Source organism: Tetrao urogallus, assembly GCF_951394365.1.
Source record: "Tetrao urogallus genome assembly, chromosome: 1".
Lineage (NCBI taxonomy): Eukaryota > Metazoa > Chordata > Aves > Galliformes > Phasianidae > Tetrao > Tetrao urogallus.
This window is the reverse complement of record NC_136813.1, coordinates 59,178,188-59,201,930: the sequence shown is the minus strand read 5'-3', so window position 1 is coordinate 59,201,930 and position 23,743 is coordinate 59,178,188. Positions and strand designations below refer to the sequence as shown.

General features: G+C 39.3%; 1 protein-coding gene across 2 annotated transcripts in view; it reads right to left on the bottom strand.

The window, feature by feature from the left end:
• Positions 1–2,992: 2,992 nt before the first annotated feature.
• EDAR (ectodysplasin A receptor) overlaps positions 2,993–23,743 on the bottom strand; it is a gene marked incomplete at both ends in the record, with an annotated part of 59,798 nt that continues 39,047 nt past the window's right edge. Inside the window, 8 exons of one of the 2 annotated variants that reach the window (XM_079540905.1) lie at positions 2,993–3,312; positions 4,690–4,750; positions 8,129–8,288; positions 8,808–8,880; positions 10,484–10,558; positions 10,645–10,773; positions 11,960–12,046; positions 22,541–22,626. In XM_079540905.1, coding sequence (XP_079397031.1) covers positions 2,993–3,312; positions 4,690–4,750; positions 8,129–8,288; positions 8,808–8,880; positions 10,484–10,558; positions 10,645–10,773; positions 11,960–12,046; positions 22,541–22,626 — 991 coding nt within the window. The remainder of the gene's footprint in view (positions 3,313–4,689; positions 4,751–8,128; positions 8,289–8,807; positions 8,881–10,483; positions 10,559–10,644; positions 10,774–11,959; positions 12,047–22,540; positions 22,627–23,743) is intronic. The other variant, XM_079540906.1, reaches the window with a different exon arrangement.

Sequence of the window (23,743 nt, the reverse complement as noted above, 5' to 3'; positions counted from 1 at the left end):
TTTTAAGCAGAACTGTGTTGATTCCTTTTAGAAAAATGTTTAATTTGTTTGAGATATTTTGACAGTCTCAGCTTAATCATCACTGCCAGGGGGAGATGTAGCTCAGTGACGGTTTCTGTAGATGCTGCAGTTCTCTTAGTGGTCTGCACAATGCAAGCATAGGACTGGATGAATACAGTTGTTCTGCCATGCAGTAAAAGCTTCCAGGTAAAGTCTCTGATAATGCTTCATAGAACTGCTAATTTAGAATTAGAACACAATGAAAATGTTAATTAGAGAGTATTGCTATTGTGAGATTACTCATTAGTCTCCCAGTCTGTATCACCTCTTGGTATATATATAACAACTTTCATTCTGATTCTCTAAGGAACCTGGACTTCGCTTTGTACATTGGAGGTGAAATATTGAACCAAAATTGTTGAGAAAGGAAGAGTGGTCTTTGCTTCAAAACTTCTCAAAGTGCAGTGCAAACAAGCAGTACGATGTGGGAATGCAAAGATTCCTTCATGCATGTTACCTCGGTGCTCCCATACCACAGGAATGTGCTGTTAGCCCCTGGCTAATATATTTAATTGCACATTTATAAGGCAATATATGAATTAAAAATAGAATAATATAAAAAAGATAATACTATTGTGTTTGACCTCTTTATTAACATATTTTATGTTCATATTTTACAATATAATAAGTTATATATACAGCATTAAACAAAATTATTAGAAAGTAAGATTTGGCAAGATATACGGGGTTTTTTGTTCCTGTACATCTTTTGTGTAACAATAAAAATACTGTATACTAAATAAAATAATGTTAAATAGTCTGTGTTCACATTGACACCATTGATTTCAAGACCCTCACTTTTTAAGGCCCAACAAATGTACAAAAGAGGATTCCTTTGGCTTCTTTTAAACAAATGATGAGTGGTGCGTAATATTAAATGAAACATGAAATATAGGGGATAGTCAACTGAATAACACTGCAGTTATACACTGGCACAAGAGAAGCAGAATCCTCCCATTCTATTTTTTTCCTTTTTTTAGTAGCAATAGACTGAATCTGCAAATGTAGGGTCTTGGAAATCTTGTTGAAGATTGCAGAGCTGTCAGCAAACCTCTGAATCTTACTGAAGCCTGTTGAAGTCTGTACTAATTTGTCATTGATTTCAAGATAGCAAGAATCCTATCCATAAATTAAACATCAGTTAGCCAGTTAAATATTCAAATAAATGCAGTTTGCATCTTCCTTTATAAGAAAAATCAAAATTCTCCTCAGATTTAGCACATGCAAATTAACAAAGAGTGAGTTAACGACACTGAAGAAATGGTGAAAGAACAGCGAGGAGAGGTTTTATGTTGCAGTATGTACTTCCTCTGCAATACAGATGAAGTGCTGAAAAGATCAGTAAATACAGACGTTAAAGGGTGATACTAAGTGTTCAGCACAATTATGATACTATGATAGATAAGATCTGGTTATTAAGTGATGGAATGCTGGTTACCAACGTCAGAGTTAGAGTTAATATTTTTCTCACAAAATTTTTTTTGGTCGAGCAATTTGGAATTGAAAAAGTGTAGGCTGGTAAGTGATGGTACTCTCCATTTAGTGATTAAACACTGAAATCAGTCATTGCTAATTTTAGCTACAAATTAAGCGCAGAGATTTGGCATCACCTTCTGGATTGGGATCTAAACAAGTTCACAAACGTTTTGACAAAGAAAATCAGAGTAGCTAACAGGAACAAATAATGGGATTTTTGTTGTGGTTTTTGATTCTTCACCTTCCAGAAGAGCTAATTTCCATCTGTGGGGTCTGTGCTCACACTTCAGGTTTGATGTTAGGAAAGATTTCTTCTCTGAAGGAGTGGTGAAACACTGGAACATGCTGCCCAGGGAGATGATTTAGTGGGGAAGTATTGATGGTAAGTGAATGGTTGGACTAGATGATCTCTCCAACCTTGATGATTCTATGATTCCACGTTTTACATGCACTGGAGCACAGCATTTCAAAGCCACTTGTTTCTGTACTTTCCAACTATCTAAAGAAATCTACTGTTTTTGCTCTCAGCGTCACACGTGCCCAACTGTTGTCTGAATATTCCTCTGCTTGAAATATTATTTGACATACAGACGTCACTATTGGAAAGTCAAAGCTGTGTGTGCACAGTTTGCATTGCTTTTTTTTCTGGTAAGGAAGAGAAAAACTTGTTGCTCTCCTCTGCACTTGTGAGGGATCACTGCCAACTCACACTGCCCTTAGCCAACTGGTTTGTCTGCAGAGTGTGCAGTTTGAATTTACAATTTCTGAAATGAGGGTATGGACCACGAGTGCATTTACATGCATTATATACAGCGTTTAGAAGCGCTTCCATCTGTAAATTATCTTGGAGTTTTTTTTCATATACTATAATTAGTTGATCTGAGGACTGTGTATATACACCTATGCACATACTTTTAGATTTAATAAACCCATAGGGAATATAGAAAATGAAACTGGTTAAATATTAAATGTGTTAGAGCTGATAGAAATGTAGGTGCTTAATGTGTATTAATGGATACTGTGGCTGTGGTGCCATTGTTGACTGTAACTGCTAGACCAATGGTTGACCAAAGCCCCAAGAGATAAAGCCATCTCCGGCGAGCAACTCAACAGCTTGCAAACCAGGCAGGAAGGGCAGCAGCAGGCATATCTGCATATGTACTCAAAAACAGGCTGCAGAATTCATGTTTTTGTGTCTGCTTATTGTCAGTAACTGCTTAACATAATTTTTTTGTTTCACCACCTGTTTCATACCAAGCTTCTTGGGAGAATTCTGTTCTTGTTTTGGTAGATGTATAACTTCATTTTCGTAGAAGTAAAAGAGAAAAGCTTCCCATTGGTTACCAGGAGTGATTATGTAGAAGAAATGGTCTCTTATCCAAAGTCTCCAACGTGCTGCTGGCTGGGATCATTGTTCTCAGAGGTGTTGTGGGAGCACAGGCCCCAGCCAGGCCCATCAGGAAGTCACTGCTGGTTCAGGAGCAGGCATTGCTTGTGCCCACTCCAGGATATCTGCACACAGAGACTCGACGGCATCCAACCGCTCAATTTGTACCAGTTTGGTGAGCAGTTCTGGGATGCTGTAGCCTGCTGTGCTGATGCGGTCAAACAGCTGCATGCCATCTGTCATGCCACCAATTTCGTCCCTCTTCAACCCGAAGCTCTCAGCAAGGTGACGCCACGTTTTCACTATGGCCTTCTCGGTGTTGTATGTTGAACTGAGCATTCGGCTGGTCTTCTCCAAGCAGTCAAACGGCAGCTCCGTAGGGCTCAGGCCTGCAACATGAAGGGTTCTGGTCAGACAGCTCTGTGTACAACTCCTGGCTGTTCAAAGAATTTCTTAAAATACTATTAGCAATAGGCACAGCTAAAATCTTCAAGTGTGAGTTCATGATAGGTATGTTTAGCTCCAAACAGGATAGGTATGTTTAGCTCCGTATCTCATCTGGTAACAGTAGGCTACAACATTCACAGAATAATTGGAGTAAAAAGTTTGCTGGGGAAGAAGTACTAAACAGGCTGTGTACATTCCTATGGTACTGCCCCCTCCTGCAACAATTCACTTGCTATGAGGAGTGTATTGGAAACATATCCCTCATGAGTGGCTCCATGAATACACCTCTGCATGTCCAGCACAGCATTTGAGTCAAGAGCTCTGACCCTTCCCTGACTCCTTCAACAGCAGCTGCTGTAACATCACTGTAATTGAAAGTTGCCCTTGTAGGAATGCAAAGTGAGGTGCAGCAAAGACACCAGATGCTTGCAAGCATAAAAGTCCCTGCAAATGTTCGCTTGTCACTGCTAACACTGAATCTCTAGAGATTATTTATAAGTTTCATAAGGAAAAAAGTTATTCCTTCTCATACAGTTTTTGTTTGCACTGCCGATCACTGTAGTTTTGTACACTGCTTCTGAAAACAGTTTTTTGCTTCTGTAGTTTTCCTGCTTCACACACAACAGCAATAATTTGATGGGAGATAGTGCTCCCTGAATCACAGAAAACTTGTTCACGTGTGTGCACACAAAGTATGTGAGACAAAAAAAGGTAAATGCAGTCACATCCTCTGTACTGCATGAACATTAGTTTGTGTATCTTCTGCTGAAACACTCCAGCTAGCCAAGTGATAAAGAGGGTTAACATGGACAATGCTGGCCTACCTGGAAACTCTGCTTGTTGTCATGAGAAGTGGGACAGCTCTTAGAGAAGCAGAGTAGGTCAAGACTTTTGTCTGAAACACAATCCTGACCCTCCACAAATCACACTTTCGTATTTGGACCCAACTTATTAAAACCTTTTATCCATTAATGCAACTAAACAGATATGCAACTAAACAGATAAACACATTTCCTTTAGGTGAAAAGGAAAGTTCTCTGCAGCTTGGTCCATGTGGATGTCCACATCACTCTTGCATCTCTCCATCTGGAGAGCAGCTGTGGTGCACAAACCCCAACCTGAACAGCTTTGGAATCAGGGCAACATAGTGCTTCCTGCCAGATGGCAACAAATCTGCCCCCAGGAGCTTTTTCCAGATTTGCACTTTCTTTCCATGAAACAGTCATTTCCATAGGAAAATAGAGGGATTTACATTTTACAGCAAACAACTGTGATTTAATTTTGTGCTTTTACAAGAGGCACAAGTTCTGTACACTCACCTTCTGCAACGTCACATACGTTAGCGTACACATCAAGTATCTTTTTCCTTCGACTTTGAATCTAAAAGAGAAGAGATTTGTTGCATTATTTTTTTGGTCATGAGAGTAAACAAATGGCACACAGTAGTACAAAACCTCTGGGAGACCCTCCTTTAATGGCTCAAGAGATTATCACATCATGTCCTCAAGGGTCATTTTTGAAGACTGATGGAAGAGGATGCAACAATCCAGCAAAAAGTAAAAGTTTCTGCTTTGGCTTACCACTGCTTGAGAACTTTCTTTCAATCTCTTCTTCTTTTAGATAGTGTCTTTTCTACTCTAAGTGCTTCTGTGTTTTGTTTCTCTTTCAGACTGAAGGAAACTCCAGATAATGAGGACAAATTCAATGTCACACGGAAAAAATGCAAGGGATTTCCAGGTAAATTGGAAATCAGACTGAAATTGCCTTCCTTCAACAGTGTAAGAGAACTTTAGAGGGGATCACCTTTTCTGTCTTTTGGCATAAAACTGCTTACTGCATTGCTGATTAATCAGATATTTGCTTCCACAATACATTACTTGTGTGAATCTGAAAGATTTTATAGAGAGACAAAAAATCAGTAGCAATTTAGACAGGGAAAATTTAAGGTCGAGGGTGCTGTCATCATTTTTGACAAGAAAGAGTGTCAAACTGAAAACTTGACATCTTCTAAGCTGAAAATGGACATTTTGATGTAGTTTCATTTAGCCAAAATATTCTCAAGGTTTGGCCTTCGATTCAACGTGGTTTGAAAATAAATGTCAAAATGTCAGGAGTTCTCAGGGGCTGGAATTGTCATCTCTCTGCCAGCTTTCATTAGGACTGAGTTCTTTGAAAAGCTGTCATTTTGATAGGATTCCAGCATTATCTCTACAAATTCACCACTTTTCACTGCAAACCAGGATGAAAAAAGCTCTATTATTTTCACTATTGTTTTTTTAAAATTTGTTTGTTTGGTTGGTTTGTTTTGTTTTGTTTTAGGAAGATTTTTCTCATTTTATTTGGACTGTAAGTGGCAGGACACATCAATTACTTGGATTAATAGACTTGCAGCTGGAGACAACAAACTGGCTGCTCCACCCAATGCCTGTTTCACAGTATGCCATGTTACAGGGAAATGCAATACAGACATTGACTTATTCACAAATTCTGGGTACACTTTACACATGCTAATCTTTGGGATTCTGATGTACATTTGATAAGCTGTTTCAGACGCTTATAAACAGAAAATTTTTTTTTAAAGGAATTTGTTAAAATTCATATAAGACAATGAATAGGTGCCTATTTTCATTCTCTCTTCATTTTTAGAACAAGGAATGAGGGTAAAGAATTTCAAGCAGAAGCAAAATTACTCAGGATGATCTTTTTGCTTGAGCCAGAAGATGGGAAATTTTTAAAGCTTTTGATGGAAGCAAGCAAGTGGATTTGGGTTTGGTGATCCTCCATGTGGTAGCACCTTGCATAATGGTTTTTGGTTTAACCAGAACAGCGTTTGATAAGAGCAGGTCTTCGACTTTCTTTACCCCTCTCAAAAAGCTACTTAATACTCTTTCTAGTACTAGAAATGCTATTCAGTCTCTAGCCTCAAGCAAATTACCGCTTTTCTAACTTCTGGCAACTGGCTTAGATATGAAATCTTAGGTATGGGCTGGGGAATCTTGATGTAATCTGCACTTTCATTGACAACTTTGTCTTCAGCCTTGTTAGCAGGCCTCCGCTCATTAGCAATATGTAATGACAGTAGCTCTGAGAGAAAAGCTCAAGTTTCAGATGTACTTACGAGATACCTAAATTGCTCAGGAGAATGTAACTACTATGTATAGTCCTTAAAAGGCAAGCTGTTTCTTATTAAATGTTCTGAGTTTCTACTTGCCCAACTTATATAATGTAATTCTAAGCAAGGGCATACAGAAGTGTGATAATGTTGGATTTTTACAGAGACCTCATAAAACTGAATTTTAAAATAGGAATGTTAGAGTAGTAAGTTATTTTCAGATAGTCTGACTAACTAACTACACACAGAAAAAACATCTTTCTTAGGCTGAGACTTCGTGTGTCTGGCTTCAGCTGAAAAATGAGCTTTTTTAGAAAATCTGAGAACCATCCCAGCAAAGTAAAACATGCAAACAAGATGCCATTTCAAACCTTTTTTGTTCTTCACAACATAGCATCTCCCTCATGAGGAAAGGCTGAGAGACCTGAGACTCTTCAGCCTGGAGAAAAAAGGACTGAGGGGAAATCTGTGCTTATAAATATCGGTGCTTATAAATATCTAACGGATGGGTGTCAAGTGGATGGGGCCAAGCTGTATTTGGTGGTGACAGAACAAGGGGCAACAGGCACTAACTGGAACACAGGAAATTCCATATGAACATGAGAAAGAGCTTCTTTCCTTTGGGGGTGACAGAGCACTGCCTGGACGCTTTCCCGTGTGACTTGCTGTAGGAAATCTGCTTTAGCAAAACTCAACAATCTCCAGAGTTCCCTTCCAATCCATGCAGTTCTTAGATTAATGATACCATTTTGTCCTAGATATTGCTATTTTTAAAATTATTTCTAAAGTTCTAAAAACATACAAAATGTCAGAGCAAATGCTTTCTTTTTAAGGGCAGATTCATCTTAATATAAACTAAACATTGTGTGGGTGAGGGAGTGCCTAACCCTGCCTTGAGTAGCCTAAGTGAGATAAACTGCCCTGAGCAATACAGATTCAGCAGGAAGAAATGAGGGCCTTCCACAGCAAAACAAACAGTGCATTTACATTGTCCTTAGGAGCACAGGAGTGATCTTAAGCACATATGTGTTTTTGGAAGTTACGTGCGCGCACACACACACACACACACACACACACACACACAAACAACCCACTGAGCACAACTTCAGATATTGCTGAAAATTCAAAGGCATAGAAATAGCCATGCCCCTGAGTCAACACAGGCAGATGCTATGCTACTGTGTGACTTCAGCCCCACTGTCCAATTATTTTTCTGTCTGATTTTCTGTTGTCAAAGTAGCTTTGGGGTTAGTTATGTTAGCATTAACTATACTGGGGGTTTGCTGTTTTCTTTTTCTTTCTTTAGACTGTGAAACATACAGTGCAAAAAAGCAGAGTTACTTCTTTCACAGCAAATGTGTTTTTCAACCCTGAAGAGTATTAATACATCTACACAGACACGCTCTTCAATATTCAAGGAATTTCATATGCCATTATGCAAATGAGAGTCAGTAATAAAACTGTCAGAAGAAACTCTCTTGTATTTTGTGGATTAGTTCTATCTGTGTGATAGTGCATTTTTTTATAGTTTGTATCTTGTTTTCTTTAGAAAAAAAGAAAAACAAAAAAGAAAAAAAAACCCACCATCACCACCAATAAAAACACAGAAAGCAACTTTCAAATTTGAAATCTCAAAATTGCCTTACCCCTGTTGATTTATTGCTTGTAGAAGATTTATCTCTGGCCAAATGCACTAAAGATAACAAGCATCTCTCCGGTGTCCCTTGCTTGTCAACTGCAGCTTCTTCATCACTATCCATGCTACGACTTAGAAGTCGTTCATTCTCAGAAGATGCATCATTTTCACTGTAAAATGAAGGATAAGGTTGTCTTAGTGAAGTCTCTCATGGTTTGACTCCAATGATTTCCTTTCTGCTATCCCAGAGTAATGGAATAAAAATGTTTTCCATTTTTCATTCCCCTGAAATCCTGTGAATGTAACCGCATTCATCTTCTGAGGATATATGTGCAATGCTCACCAAGTTGCACAATCATGCTTATCTTGCAAGAATCCTTCCATAGAAGGACTTCCCACTGAGGACAGTGCTTGCCTCAGTGGAGTTCTGTAATTCAGCACAGAATCTCTGTGGGCTACAACCCAGAGCACATGGTGCTCAAGGTAATGTTTCAATGCATGGTGGCCTTGGTCACTTCTTCCAGAAACTAACCCCTGCAGCTCTTTCATTCACACATTTTTCCTTGATCTACCAGACTCAAAAACTACTTCTACTTTGTTCTTTATGAATTTCTCTGTACCAGGATAAATGGTGACTCTACCCCTTTCCTACTTCAGTCAAAATTGAAAGCATCTTTTTTTTTACCTACCTTTTAGCAGCCTTAGCTGGAGTTGCTGTAAGTTTTTCAAACTCTTCTTTCTCAGAGAATATCACAACATTATCTGCAGATAAACAGTTAGAAAAATTTACATTGGAAATGGGTATTCCAACTGGTGTTTTGTCTGAGGAGCTGCCTTAGCTGGCAACCTTGCTGCAAATGGAAATCTCTCTGCTACCTTTTGAATTGCTATCAGAGGATTAAATGACATTCTGGAAGTACAAATACTATTACAAGAGGGCTGCTCCAAAAATAATGCCTCCTATTTTATGATGTTGGCCCACAGTATCAAGAGATGGATGTTGGTGGTATGGCAAAAGAAGCTGAACCTTCCTGCCAAAATCCATTACATGTTGTTGCTGTGTGACAGGTGGCAGCAGAGGGGTACTCTGACATAACAGCATCTGACATAGAAGTGCAGATGAAACAAAGGGGTGTCAATGAATTCCTCCATGCAGAAAAAATGGCACCCACTGACATTCATCAACACTTGCTGAAAGTTTACAGAGACCACACAGTGAGCACAGTGAGGTGACAGGTGGTGCATTTCAGCAATGCTGACAGTGATGTAAAAAGCAGACCATGTTCTGGATGGTCATGCACAGCTGTCACACCACAAAATGAAGAGCATCTCAATCAGCTCATCAGCATGAATTGGTGGATTATTACCAGGGAACTGTGTTTGGAGCTGAGTATCAGTTTCAAGGTTTTGGAAACAATGATGGCAATACTGGAATATTGCAAAGTTTGCACCAGGTTGGTCCCACTGATGCTTATACAGTAACTGAAAGAACACTGCATGCAAGTTTGTCAGGACCTACTGAACCAATCAATACTGGGCAGAAGGTGACAGTTTCCCGGACTGCTTCATTACCAGTGACGAGACATGAGTCACCATTATGAGCCAGAATAAAAATGATAGTCCACGGAGTGGGAACATGTGAATCCCCCACTGAAGAAAAAGTTCAAGATGCAGCCCTCAGCAGGTAAAGAGACATGCAGTGTCTTTTGCAGTAGAAAGGAGTGGTCTTTCTGGATTTTCTAAAACCTGGACAAACCATCAACTCTGACTGCTACATCGTGACACTGATTCTAACTTCCAGAGTCAGACCAGAGAAGAAGACAGAATTTCTCTTGAAACACAATAGCACCAGGCCGCACATCAGTTTGAAGACCATGGAGCACATTACAAATCCTGGCTGGACTGTCCCACAACACCCACCATATAGTCTAGATTTGGTGCCTGCTGGCTTCTATCTGTATGGGCCGATGAAAGATGAACTGTATGAGCAACAATCTTCTAGCAACAATGCCACCGTAGCAACTGTGAAACAGTGGGTCATTTCCACGGGTGAAGATTTTTACAAGCACAATACGCAGGCTCTTGCTCATTGCTGGTGAAAATGCATAGCTAATGGTGGTGACTATGTTGAAAAAGAGTATTTTGTAGTTGAGAATTTGCTCTATCAAGTAGTGTTTTTTTGCTCTTTGTATCTGCTGCAGTTTCCATGGAAATAAATAGGAGGCATTACTTTCAGATCAACCGATGATTATTTTATTTTGTAAATAGACATGAATGGGGGAATTGTAATTAAGAGAAATGTAATATGAATACTTAAGCCCAACGGCATCTTGGATAGAAAACGTAAAACTAAAGCAACTTATACCTTGTACTTCTTTCTTCTCTTCTTGTGTATTAGCCTGAGCTTCAACATTTTTTACTGAGTGGCTCTTGCAACAGGCTAGAATGTAAAAATAACAATAATTATTCTCAGAAGCTATCTAAAATAGTATTTGCAGCAAAAGACTTGTTGTGCTGAACAATTACCTTGAGCAGAAGGTTTGGTTTTCACAATGTAAAACATTATGATGAGGACAATGGCAATTGCCATGATGAATATGGTAGACATTGCAATTATCAGAGCTGTAGCCAGATGTCCTTGTCCTGAAAGGTCTGCTGGAAAAACAAAGAAGTATTTTTGTAAATAATCAACTCTTCAGATCAAAGAATAGTTAACAGTTCTCAGTCCACACTACCGTTAGAATCTGCACTCTCATTTTGTTGATCTGAGTCTTGTTTAAGCATTGCAAAACTAAATGCTACTTCTCAAAGGGGAACTATCTAATAATTTTCAAAACTGTGACTTAGGCTGCAAGAACAGCTTAATAGTATTCATTCATATTCATATTCAAAAATACACATACTCAAAAATATGTGATCAGATGACTACACAAAGATACAGGAAAGATACCGGGGATGGTATTATCTGCTAATAATACAAGAAACTGTACGTATGCAGGAGTAGCAGCGTACCTAACAGTGAACTAGTGAAATAGTACTTAAAAGAAAGAAAAACAAACAAAAAATACTAAGCCAAAAAATCTCCACAAAATGGGCTGAGAGATAAAAGGTCCATTGATATCTCTGACTGCCTCAAAATCTTTGCAGTAAGGGAGAACACAATGTACTTGTGGAATAAGTAATTTTTTTTAATAGACTTAAAACACAGCATGGCTGCAGGGCGAATTTAAAATAAGATATGCAGAAAGATTGAAGCAGAATCTGGATGGACAGGTCAGAATCAAAAACTCGTGAAAGAATGCAGAAAATGTCAGGTATACTAAAAGGCAGGAGAATAATTTTTCTGTAAACATGATTTTCAGGATCTTGTTTACAGACAAAACGACCAGGAAGATCAGTGTGGTCTGTACCTCATTAACTGCATCCTTCCTGTTACATGTACTCTGTTCAAACATTTTAAAAACCTAATAATCATAGTGGAGAACAGTTTAGAACAGTTGGGTAAGAGACTGGCTTTACTTGTCCATTTTTTTGCCACCATTCTAAATGAGGCTTTGCTGAGGCACAGTGCCTTATCTGTATCACCACAAATAATGTGCTAATTAATTGCTGGCACTGCCCACTAATGTCCAAGTGCATTTTAAGTCTATCCTCCTAGAGCAGCAGTATTGATTAGCCAAGAAATAAAAATTAATTCTGAATTGTTTTTAATGGCCATCTGAGAAATCTGGAAAGAGTGGCAATGAAATTCACAACAGATACCATCAGTTCAGTCGCACTTTTGCTGATACTATTTTTGAGACCAACAGCTGCCGCATTCAATCCAGGAATGTCTTCTTACCTTTGTGAGCATGCTGGTAAGGTGAGAAGGTACTTGTGCCAGAGGTGCTTGGGAAAATGGCTGAAATGCCAGAGGTAGCCCCTGCACCTGCAAAAGAAAAACAGAAATGCCATAAACTTCCACACTTAGTTCATACAGTCAAAGCAGTATCTTAGCCCAGGTAGAGAGAGCCTTGGCTTTTCTTGATTGCATTTCCTGTTGGTTAGCAAAGAGCCATGAATTCACCGTGACGTTTTGAAATGTTACTAACCCCAGTATGCATTGCTGGCATGTTGAAAATTCTATGTAGAAGACAATTTTGCACAGCATCTAGAAGGAGGAGAAGCCAAAGCTCATGAGCTGTTATGAGCATAGACAAAACTCATCACATGAATGTTCTCATGGTTATCCTTCACTAGCAGGATCACCATGAAACTCTGATAGTAAGCAAGCCCTCACGACCCCACAGGAAAACCTAGCAAAAGCAACAAGCAGGACTGTTGGTTCTGTTTCATGGAGCTGCACTGTTGTAGAAAGAAATACTAGAATTTCTGCCATCTAGCTGGATAATTTGTTTCTTATGATCCCCTCCTAAATCTGTATCCAAGGGAGAAAAAAGCCCTCAAAAACACTGAGATGAAGTACCTCAAGGACTGCTTCTTGCAGGCAGAATGAGGTTGCCCAGTGGAGATCTTCCTTTGGTAACTTCTACAGTTCAGTTTAAAAGTTAGCTAATATTTTTATTAATCTTTCACATGTTGCCACACACCATATTTTCAAAGCAGTAAGCCAAGTCATAAACTAACATCTTTTCACAATACTAGACAATAGTGAATATTACTGGGAATAAGGTTGTTGATGAGAATGTCGTATGAAAATACAGGGTGGTATTGGCATAGAATTCCAAGAAAGGCATGAAAACATTGGGTTTGGAAGAAAACATCCTCTTGATTCTCAAATAATTTTTCAAATAATTGGTGAGGAGGTTATGCAAACAGCCACTATGAACAGCCAAGGAAAACCATCCTCTGGCTGGGAGCAGGGATAAAAAAATCCCTTCTGCTTTATATTAGCTGTGCACAGAAAAAATCCAGTGATGACATTTAAATTCAGCAGACCTAAAGCCAGAAGACTGCTCCAATCACACAGCACATGGCTCAGCAAGCTGGTGTGGCAGCTAGAGTAGCTGAGAACTCACCAAGCCATTCTTTTGACCCAGTAAATATCACAAGAAATTCGACCCACTAGGTAAAGTTGACAGGAAATTAAGTGGCTTGGAATGGCCTGAGAAATGTTCCATGGTTAAGTACAAAGAAATGTACATGCTCTTCAAATTAAGAATAATGTTTTCCAAAAAAAAGGAAGAAAAAAGATATTACCTAACATAAAATGTAGCTGCATGTAGTGAATGCAAAGTGTACATTCTTAGTATCCACAAAGTACAAGTTACAGATGTCTTCAAAAGATATTTCCTTTAACAATGGTAAAATTTCTTTCAAACGTCATTTCTTGAAAGGAAATGAACTCATTTATTATGAAAACTGAAGGAATTTTTGAAACTGACAGAGTGTTTTCATAAAGCTTTAAATACACTAATTGGTTAATTCAGATGCTTTTACCATTATGTAAATGGCAGGCAGATTGCATATATCTTGTTTCCAGTCCCTTCCCTGTAACAGTTCTTGGAAGAATTATTTATAAGTTCCAGAACCTGCCGCACAGCAGTGGAGCATCTACACGTCAGTAGATGAAGATACTGTCCCTCTGTACTGGAGGTTAAAGACAGGTACTTTGTAAGATTGCTAGTAATTCTTCACAAACTGAAATGAATCACACTTAGTTTCAACATTATATTTACTCATTCCAGCTGAGCACTGGAAGCAGTCTAGTCAATGGCCAATGCTGCAGCTAGAGACAAGTCTGTTCTTTCATGTCCACAGCTACTAGGCTTATGCCTTTTCTTGCCATCTCCTGGCAAACCCAATTACAGACAACTGCAATTCTGTGCAGTTCTTACAGGCTGCAACAAGTCAACAGCAGCTTTCTTTCCACTGCCTTTCAATTAATACGGCAAACTGCTCTGCTCTGTCTGCCTGCAGTTTATCTAATAAGCTTGAGTTCATCTCCTTTATAAGCAGGGTTTATCATACTCTCTGTTCCTTCATTTGAAAAGTGGAGTAATTGAAGGATTTTTGCCTAATCCTTCAGTCATTCAATCACTTGGTATTGGTAACATAAGGTTTTTCATCTGTAGGAGGACGGAGAGCCTTGGTGGGATGTCAGGGAGCAGCACTTCCCAGGAATGGTAATGGGGAAGGCTGTCTGTTTGTCCTTCTTACTGCCACCCAGCTCTACCCACATGAAGATATTGCGTGTTGCCCTCTCTACACACACTGAAGCTTCTCCAACACACAAGGGTGGTCATTTTCATCTTTGGAAGAGCCTGCATAAGGAATTTTCCTTTGGTTACATGGGAATGGGGCTATGGTGCTTCTGTGCTGTCTATCATGGCAAGAGCTAGCCTGATGCTAAAACTCAATGGCCTTGCACATATGCCTGTGTGGGAGTTAGATATGCATATTTTAAGTCTATTATCAAATTTAATAATTTGATATATTCATTATGAGCCAAAACTTTTCTTTAGATGTGGCTTAGAAACAAGTGCCAACTCATGCACCTGCACTACAAGGGGAACCAAAAATGCCAGCTTCTGCAGAATTTCAGTTCATGCCTTTTTTCATTTGAGCAAAAAGAAGCAAAGTAACAAATAGAAGCAAAGCAAAGCAGTCTTGAAGTACACCATGACTCCACTGTCAGCTGTTCCTGTGCACATCCAGTTTTGTGTTCAGATGCATTATTAACTTTGGTTCCAATACAGATGACACTAACACAGTCTATGAAGACTTAGAGCTCAGGCAGAGACATCCTAACATGCTATAGCACAACATATGGAAATAACTCTGTTTTAAGCCCCAAAAAAGACTGATGGCTGTAATATAGCTGTGCAAAGGAGTGGTTTGTATTCCTAGACACCTGTAAGTAATATTATAGGAATGTGATAAAGACACTAGGAAGAAGGCTTATCAGTGAAGCTTTGCCATTTTTTGCATTATGTTTTTATTAAAAAAAAAAAAGATATCAGCAGAGTCTAAATACTATTTCATTAAAAAGCAGCATATACTGATTAGGAGAATAATTTCACCTATATTCAGATTTGAACATTTGTTGTTGTTTGTTTCTTTAACTGAAAGATAGCTTTAACTTAAATTGCCATGCAGACAGGCATTCGTCTCCACAGTGAACAAATGCAGGATAGTAACATAACATTTTTGTTTTAAGGAACCATTCTGCTTTTTGTAACAGGACTATTGCTGTTGTTTATGTATCTCAAGACAGATTTATAACAAGAAGTGATGAACAAATGTGCCAGATCTGTGGGACGAGGAGGGCACAGGGAGGGGAGGGTTGCCCAACATGCCCTCTCACAAGTGTTTGTGCCTGGAGGAAATCTGGTGCAGCAGGGACCATATGTGCTTCTGACATATGTTGCTGTAAGTGGCAGCTTACTGGTCTGTGCAAAGGACTGCTGCTCCTAGCTAGCAACAGCTTTTCGTGAAGTTTATTTAATACTTAATGACTCACTATAAAAACACACAAAGTGTGTATTCAACAGACTACCAAAGTGATCCTGAAATACAAAGTGTTTAAAAAAAAATGCCTTTTTGCCTCTATGTGTCTGCTCCTTGCTACTGGGAGCAGTTTGCTGTCTCTCCTTTCGCGCCCCACTTCCCACAGCCATGGCCCATTTATGAATGGCAATCCATACTTGTTACTGCCAGCTGAGCTGTGCCTGCAGGCACTGTGGCCATTTTAAATGGGTGAAGTAAGATAAAGCACCCACGCAAATTAATAACCAGCAGCCTGAAATATGAGATGGAAAAATATATTACATTGAGTTGAAGTTCAATAAAGGTAGAAAGTTTATGGCTGACAAACTAATCGGAAACTAGATTATAACTAAATCTGGTCATAAATAAAGACCTAGCTATTTAGAAAGCCCACATCAGAATTTTCAAATTAATGTCAATCTGTATTCAGGTACTTACAGAAAAGGTTTTCAAACTTAAGGGAAGAACTTCCTATGGAAACCCTGTCCATTTGGACAGTCATGGAACTGAAGCTGCTGTCAAAATCCAGCTGTCTTCAAGGCATCTACATATGGACTTAGTAAACAAACATCATCCAACTCTAATAATATTGCAAATCACATACAGCAGAAATTATCTCAGGCACTGGAGGACTACTTGAGTGCTTTGGATTTTCCTGTTATTTCCAGGAGATATAAAGAATAAAGGCAGTTCAGTCCAATATTTACTGTAGCCTCAGGCAGATTCTTCAGTTAGTTTAGATAGCTATTAAATTGGGAAGAGCGAGAAGCAAACAAATTCCCTAGTTTGAACCTTTTAAAACTTGTGATAACCCTAACCCTAATTCCTACAGACTTTAGTTTCAGATCTGGTCATTCTCACTGTAAGGAGCCACTACTGCTCAGACACCTAAAGACGTACTTTATACTCTCATGCTGTGTAATGTTTTAAACTTTAGTTTTTGTCTCCCATTATTTTGCTGGGGCAGGGAAAAGTGCTGAGGACAGTAAGATGTATGGCCTTAGCCTGACAATTTATTTACTGTTTCGTGTAAGATTTACTGAGAGCTTTAACTGTACAGTGCTATTATGTTGCAGGTAGATGTGCAGGGACACCTCACACTTGTGAGAGGGAATGGCCCAAAGTCCTCAGAGTTTTCAGGTGAGCTGCAATTGCACCAGATGCCCCCCTGTGTGATACCCAATGTTACCTGGGCTCAGCTTTCCTGGCTGCTCAAGAGGGCAAAGTCCATATTTGATCCTCAGATCTTTTCCCTGGAAGGTTTATGGTTGAGGCTGGCCAATTTTCTCCCAATATTAGGTATAGACAGGCCCTGAGGGAATGAGTACAAGGCCACACCACCAGTGAACAATAAAGCACTGCCTTCAGTGTTTCTCCTATTCCACATGTGAAGAGGAATGGGGTGTTCAGAGATCAAACGACTCAAAAATAAATAAATAAATAAATAAATAAATAAATTAAAAAAAAGTTTGTTAGCTCCAGCTAACAAGCCTATTCATTTGTAAGCCTAATTTGAAACAGAAGGAAAATATCCCAATGTTGATCGTATTACAAAAGGACAAAACTGGCAAGAAAAGAAAATTAGTGATGTTTCAAAGAATGGAGAGTTAAAACAAAAACCTATGAAATAATTCTTTTTCACTAAGGCAAGTGTTTTTGATGTTAGGCTTGCTTGTGTTATACGTTTCAATTAAGGAGGCTCAACCTTAAACATGTGGGTATAGAAGCGACCCCTGAGGAGAGCTTGCTGCACTGAGCCCTCAGCCTGTTAGTAACTTGTTCTGTCTCATCTGCTCAGCTGGTTTTGAAGTCCTAACGATACAACAATAGATATCATCTTTTATGTTTCCAGATGCTATTCACTCTCTGATAGTTCAAAAACAACTTGACTACATTTATTTTTCTTTGTTCTCTTCCATTTTTTTTTTTTCTCCTCCCTTTTGTCTTTTGCTAAGCCACTACTGACTTAGTTAAAAACTTACACAAGTTGATCATTACAACTGCATTCATGCCTATGGCCAGGAAAAATAAATAAGAGGAGTTAGCAGTATGCTTTGTCCACGTATACACAAGAACACATAGAAAAAGAAAACCCCCAATCACTTGCTGAAATTCCCTACATCAATAGTTTGAGTGGATAAGTGTTTACATATTTGTCTTAATTGGGCAATAATGACTTCAAAATATAATGTTCAAGATTTTCTAGCAGAGTTTGGTTTTGTTTTTCTCCATCAATTTTGAACTTAAATGGCAAATATCAAAGTTCAAACAGAACAGCAGTTAACACACATAAACTGGCTGAGAACTGCAGCTGCTCAAAGATAACATCTCTTCCAGCAGCAGATGCACTTCTGCCAGAGAAAACTCCATGTAGGTTAAATTCTTCTGTCTTCTGCATATCCTTCTACATTGGACGAAAGCAAAATAATAACCAACAGCTCTGCATATTCAAAGGCCTCAAGTGACTTCAGTTCCAAAACTGCTGACAGCAAATCCAGCACCATTAACTCTGGGAAGCCACATCTTAAAGTGTTTTGGTGCTCACTACCTGCAATACATCATCCTCCAATTTGCAACAGAAATCTGCATCCAGTAGCTGCTTCTCTTACCCTCTGCAAAGCTGATAGTTGTTGCAGAGGTAACACATCCCAGTTCAGTGTCAGCATGGGTCACGGATGGCTCACAATGTTCTTCATGCACTGCTGAAGGCCTCACATTCAATGTTTTAACACTGTGCTCCTCTGTGCCCAGCACAGCCGAACTGAGGCTCATACACAGTAGACGTGAGGGCCCAAAAGTCTTACAGAGGCATTTCACAGTGCACAAGACATGAAAAATTGAAATCTTTATGGAGATGCTGACTCATTTCAGAAGACAAACTCTTTTCCACATAAGGAAAAGCCTTCCTGCATACATAGTGGACATCTTTGTACTCACATAAGCACACCCTTTGTTCCCTACCAGCATTTTTCTCACAAGCCACCACCAAAACCTGACATTCCTCACAGGGCACAAAGAATTACTGCTTTTATCTTTCAGTCCAGAGTGAGATTTTCGGCACTGCATTCTGGTGATACGGTTATCTTGATTAAATATCTGACCTCTATATGTCTCTCTCTCCTCCCATTCTGATCCACGCTACTTGTGCTTTTTCCAGCTCAGGTCCCTTGAGAAGAAAAAAATAAAAGCAACATGGCCCCATCGTGGAGTTTCTTTCTCACCTCCCATACCCTTTACACTAGTATTTCCAGATGTTGGGACATGGGGTGTTCATCTTGTTTCCTCAGCCATTTCAAGGTTTATTGACTGTTCAGGAGATGAAAGTTGCACAGCAGGCTCTTGGAGTTGAAAGCTGTTTGTTTATCCTTTGATCAAAACCAAATATTTTTCTACCAAGTAGAATGTATGGTGAGGCGAGGTCTTTGAGCTTTCCCTGCAGCAGCACACATACCTAGCTCACTTCTTACTCTGGCCCTATGTAACAGGAAGATCAAGCAGCTCCCAGACAGTATTTTTCCAGCTAAGGAGAACACCACTGTCCTTCAAGTCAGTCTCAAACCTAAAGAAGGCCTAAAATGGGATTCCTCTGCCCTAATTTTTGTGTCTAGAAGTATTGAAGCAGAGCTTGTCACACCTGGCTTCCTACTCATGTAATTTGCCACCCTTGTTTCCCTGCAACACTTTGGGCCACCTCTCTCCAGTTACATGAAAGCGTTTGGAGAAAAGGCAGTTTTGGGGAGCAGCACTCTGGAAAACTTTAAAAGGTTGAAGCTCCTGAAGGCTGTTCAATGCTACTTTGAAGTCTCAGTAAAGGAACTGAAGAGGCCTGGGGCTGTATGGACTTTGTTAATACTTCCTGGGTCCTCCATCATGACAGTCAGAGGGAGAAGCAATGGCCACCAATAGGCAGAAGTTCTTCTGAATATAGGAACCATTCATACCAAAGAGCTGATATTATCCTTCATGTGACAAAAATCACATTTGCTTTGGGGCTACATGCTCAGAGTGCAGAAGTTAGATTAGTTTGGAATTTGCAAACCTCAAAAAATTATGGAGCTGTGCAACACTGACATGATAACTTCTCTTTGATTGGTATGATTTGATGGTAATGAAGCATGTGGTAAATAAGGTAATAAGGTTTTATATTTACTTATATTTAAAGTCTTTTGCTAACACCAGATTTTATGCTGCCTGCACAACAACAGTGAGAAAACATTTCCTTTAGCAAGACTGATTTTCCATTTGGAGTACCAGTTTTTGTCTGTGAGCCAGGAAGGCACCATTACAAACAATATCCAGAAGTTTAGACATTATAAACCAAATAATCTGATCTCAGTGATTTGAATAATTTGGATTTTTAAAACCTTTCTGGTCTATTCAACAGTTGTAATCAAATGGCTAGTTTCATGGATCTGACTAAAATGATAACATTTATTATTGCCAGGACTAATGTTTGCTACATGAGTGTTCAGACAGTTTGTAGGCTGTGTAAACTACTCCCAAAGATAATATATTTATTCTTGTGTTGGTCAAGTTAAAAATGCAAGTGGTTAATCAGTTGTATAATTCACATTTCCCTTGCAAATATACATTATATATAGTATCTGCCAAATACTCCCAAAAAGGCAAAAATTTGTGTTTTGAATTGAGCAATAACTGTAAGACCTTCAGGTAGCTCCATGCCACATAAGTAAGCTACAGTATGTTTATGCTACTAAAAGATCCATTTCAGCGTGTGCTTAAGACAGAGTATTGGAGCTTAAGAAGTGATTCATCTCAAATTAATCCTACTATCTCATGCCATCTTCTATTTTGGAAACAAAGCAAATCTGGGATAAAATGTGCATCTCTATACTGGCTGGTGGCATCTCAAGGAACTGTTGAGATGAACACCCCACATCTTGAAGCAAGACTTGGCATGCTGGAAGGGCAATTTCATCGAATCATGGAATGGTTTGGGTTGGAAGAGACTTTTAAGATCACCTGGCTCCAACCCTCTTCCTATAGGCAGGGACACCTCCCTCTAGACCAGGTTGCTCAAAGCCCCATCCAGCCTGGCCTTGAATGCTTCCACAGGGGGGGGACATCCACAACCTCACTGGACAACCTGTCCCAGTGTTTCACCACCCTCACAGTAAAGAATCTCTTCCTAGTATCTAGTCTATATCTACCCTCTTTCAGTTTAAAGCCATTTCCCCTTGTCTTGTCACTACATGCCCTTACAAAAAGTCCCTCCCCAGCTTTCCTGTAGCACCCCTTCAGGTACTGGAAGGTTGCTATAAAGTCCCCCTGGAACCTTCTCTTCACTAGGCTGAAGAGCCCCAGCTCTCAGTCTGTTTGTTTGCCAAGTTTCACTGATCATCTGTTGATCAAGTCAGACTGCAGAGCTCAGTACCATCAGCGTTGGGTACCATCAGCAGCGATAGCACTGTTAGGCTCTTGGCTGGAAGTGGGTGTGACTATATACTCATTGACAGAGCAGCCAGCCTGCATAGGCATGCAGAAGATGTATCTGCATCCTTTCCTCTTATCGCATGCCCTCATCTCCCACTGAGACTCTTAGCCTTGTGTTTCTACTTAGCTCTCCACCTTCCTCCCATTTCTCACACCAGGGTCCTCCCCAGCACCCTTGCCTTGCCTCCTAGGACAGACCTTATCTCAACAGAACCACACTCCCTCTGGCCTTGCCACTCCTGTCTCTGGAGCAGAAGCACATGTTTTAGGACCAAGTGAGGTCCTGCAGCCAGGCAGGGAGAGGTGACAGACAGCTGAGCAGCCACAAGGCATACATGTGGGTTGGAGAATGCCTCCTCCTGGACTACCACCCTAGGATTCTCTGCAAGATGATATATATAATCCAAGCTCCTGCACTTTAGGAAAAATAATAGATGTTAATAACCCATCCTCCTCCTTTAAAGTGGCGTGCAGGTTACCAACCATACACAGTTCAGCAGCATCTGAACTAACTAATTGCTATTTCTGTACATAAATAAATGTTCAGGGAGCTTTGTGTCATCCACTGCTTTCAAATCAAGTAGGCAAAGTGCTGCAATTCCTTTTCATGGCAAAGATTTTAATGGGCTTTTCTTTTTACGTGTAGCACGTTTCTCTGGCAGACAGCTTGTTTTTGTCTTTTATATATATATATATATATGAAATTATTATTATTATTATTATTATTCTCCTGATCTACTCCAGTTTCTCTGAGGGAGCATCCAACTCATTTGCTCTTTCAGAGGGAACTTTATTTTTCCTTTTCTTTTTCTCAATTTCTTAATGCTTCAAAGGAGAAAGCAGTCTTCTTGGGGAGCTACATCTGCATTAGAGTGCTATTGCAGGCTGTCTTTCCTCTTCCTGGCCTGAGGATGTCAGCTATCGCACACATGAATAGGAACTGCCAGGATGTCATATACATTTACATACATCTTTTTTCAATCAGCAAACTACAGGTTATTTTGTCAATGAAATCCACAGATTTAGCTCTTATCAGTGCTGACTGTCACACTCCAGCATCAGTCCCTGTGTCACCCAGAAACCAAAGGATGTAAAAATGTGTGATGCATTTTTATTGACATCTATGAATTTTTCCATGTTTTCTTCGTAGTTGAACTAAAGCTGAATTTAAAAAATTGCAGTTTTGTGATGCCCTACTTGGTTAAATAACCATAATAAGTCCTGCATGGGATGTCTTAATAGATGAAAGCTGGAGCATAACTGAACAATAGCAGGTCCTAAAATCAAAGGTTCTGATCTCTCCCCAAATGTTCAGCATTTGCTTCCTTAGTTGGCAAGGCTAGTTGGAAGCAGAAATTGCTTTACTGGAGACTGAGTTATTGTTTGAACATAATAATCATTGCTGAAAGACTTCATATTGAGCTTCCAGATGATCCAAGTCAAAACCAGATGAAATGCAGAGAAATTGATGAGCACTTACATTCTTTGGTGTTAGGAGGTGCCAACAAGCATGAGTAGCAAACCATTCCATATATGTTTCGAGGTCTGTTTTCCAGCATGTAGTAACTGAAATGAAGGGCAAGATGAGGCAAAACAGTGTAAATTAATATACTGCATCCAAGCATGGTTCATCAGCAGACAATTATACTGAGATAAAATCATTTAAAAAAAAAACACTTTTATAAGCAATTTGATGTAAAGATAATTATTTTTTCTAAACTGCCTGAATAGAGACAGTGTTTCTCCTCTTCCTTTTACCCCTAAGAGGCAATTAATCAACCATCAAGCGTGCACGACAAGAAGGTATCATTGCCTAAAACAACATTATTCTCCTTGCTGTGTTCAAGCTGTAGCATACAACACACCCTGAAATAAGACTTTTCAGAATAAGAGAACATTATTTTTGAAGCAGGGGTTGCTCAGGCAAGACCATCAGTTAGATATGGTTGTCTGATTTTCTTCTCAAGCATTATAAGAATAATCTCAGCAACAGAACCAAATCTAAATAGCAAATGCAGGAAAACACTACCCTTACAGGGACAGATTAGGATTTACAACCATTTGTGTTTTTTTGAAGTTCCCTTGATCGTGGAGTTACAGCATGACGAAAAACTTTTCATGATTTGAACTGGGCAGCCACTGAAGTTAGTCTTGGCAACTGGTAATACAAGAATTGGATCCACATACAATCTAATGAGTAAAATACATCCAAATCATACACGGTGGATATGCTTCTACAGATGCTAAATTTTAGTGAAGAAATGAATAGTCATAGTCTATTCTATACTGATAAGAACTCAACGTCATAAACACTAAGTAAGGATCTTCTGCTCTTATGCTGTCTACGTATGTGCAGAATGTTTTGGGTTTTTTTTCCTGGAAAATTTATACATCAGAAAGTTACTGCTGAAACCATCCATCAAAATCAGTTGGTCATTAATGAATGACCCAGCCTATAAATAGTATATACAGGTACAGGAAATTAAGCACATTGAGTCATAGAATGGAGGATGGTGCTTGGAGATAACTAAAAGAACACAGACACTGAACACAGTTCCTCTTTTTGTTGTTGTTGTTTTTATTTTGCTGGCATTAAAAGATTCGCTCTTACTCTCCCCTTTGGCTCATGTGCTCCATCTGCCACTCTGCCATTCTCTCAAGAGAAGATCATTATCTTTTGTCT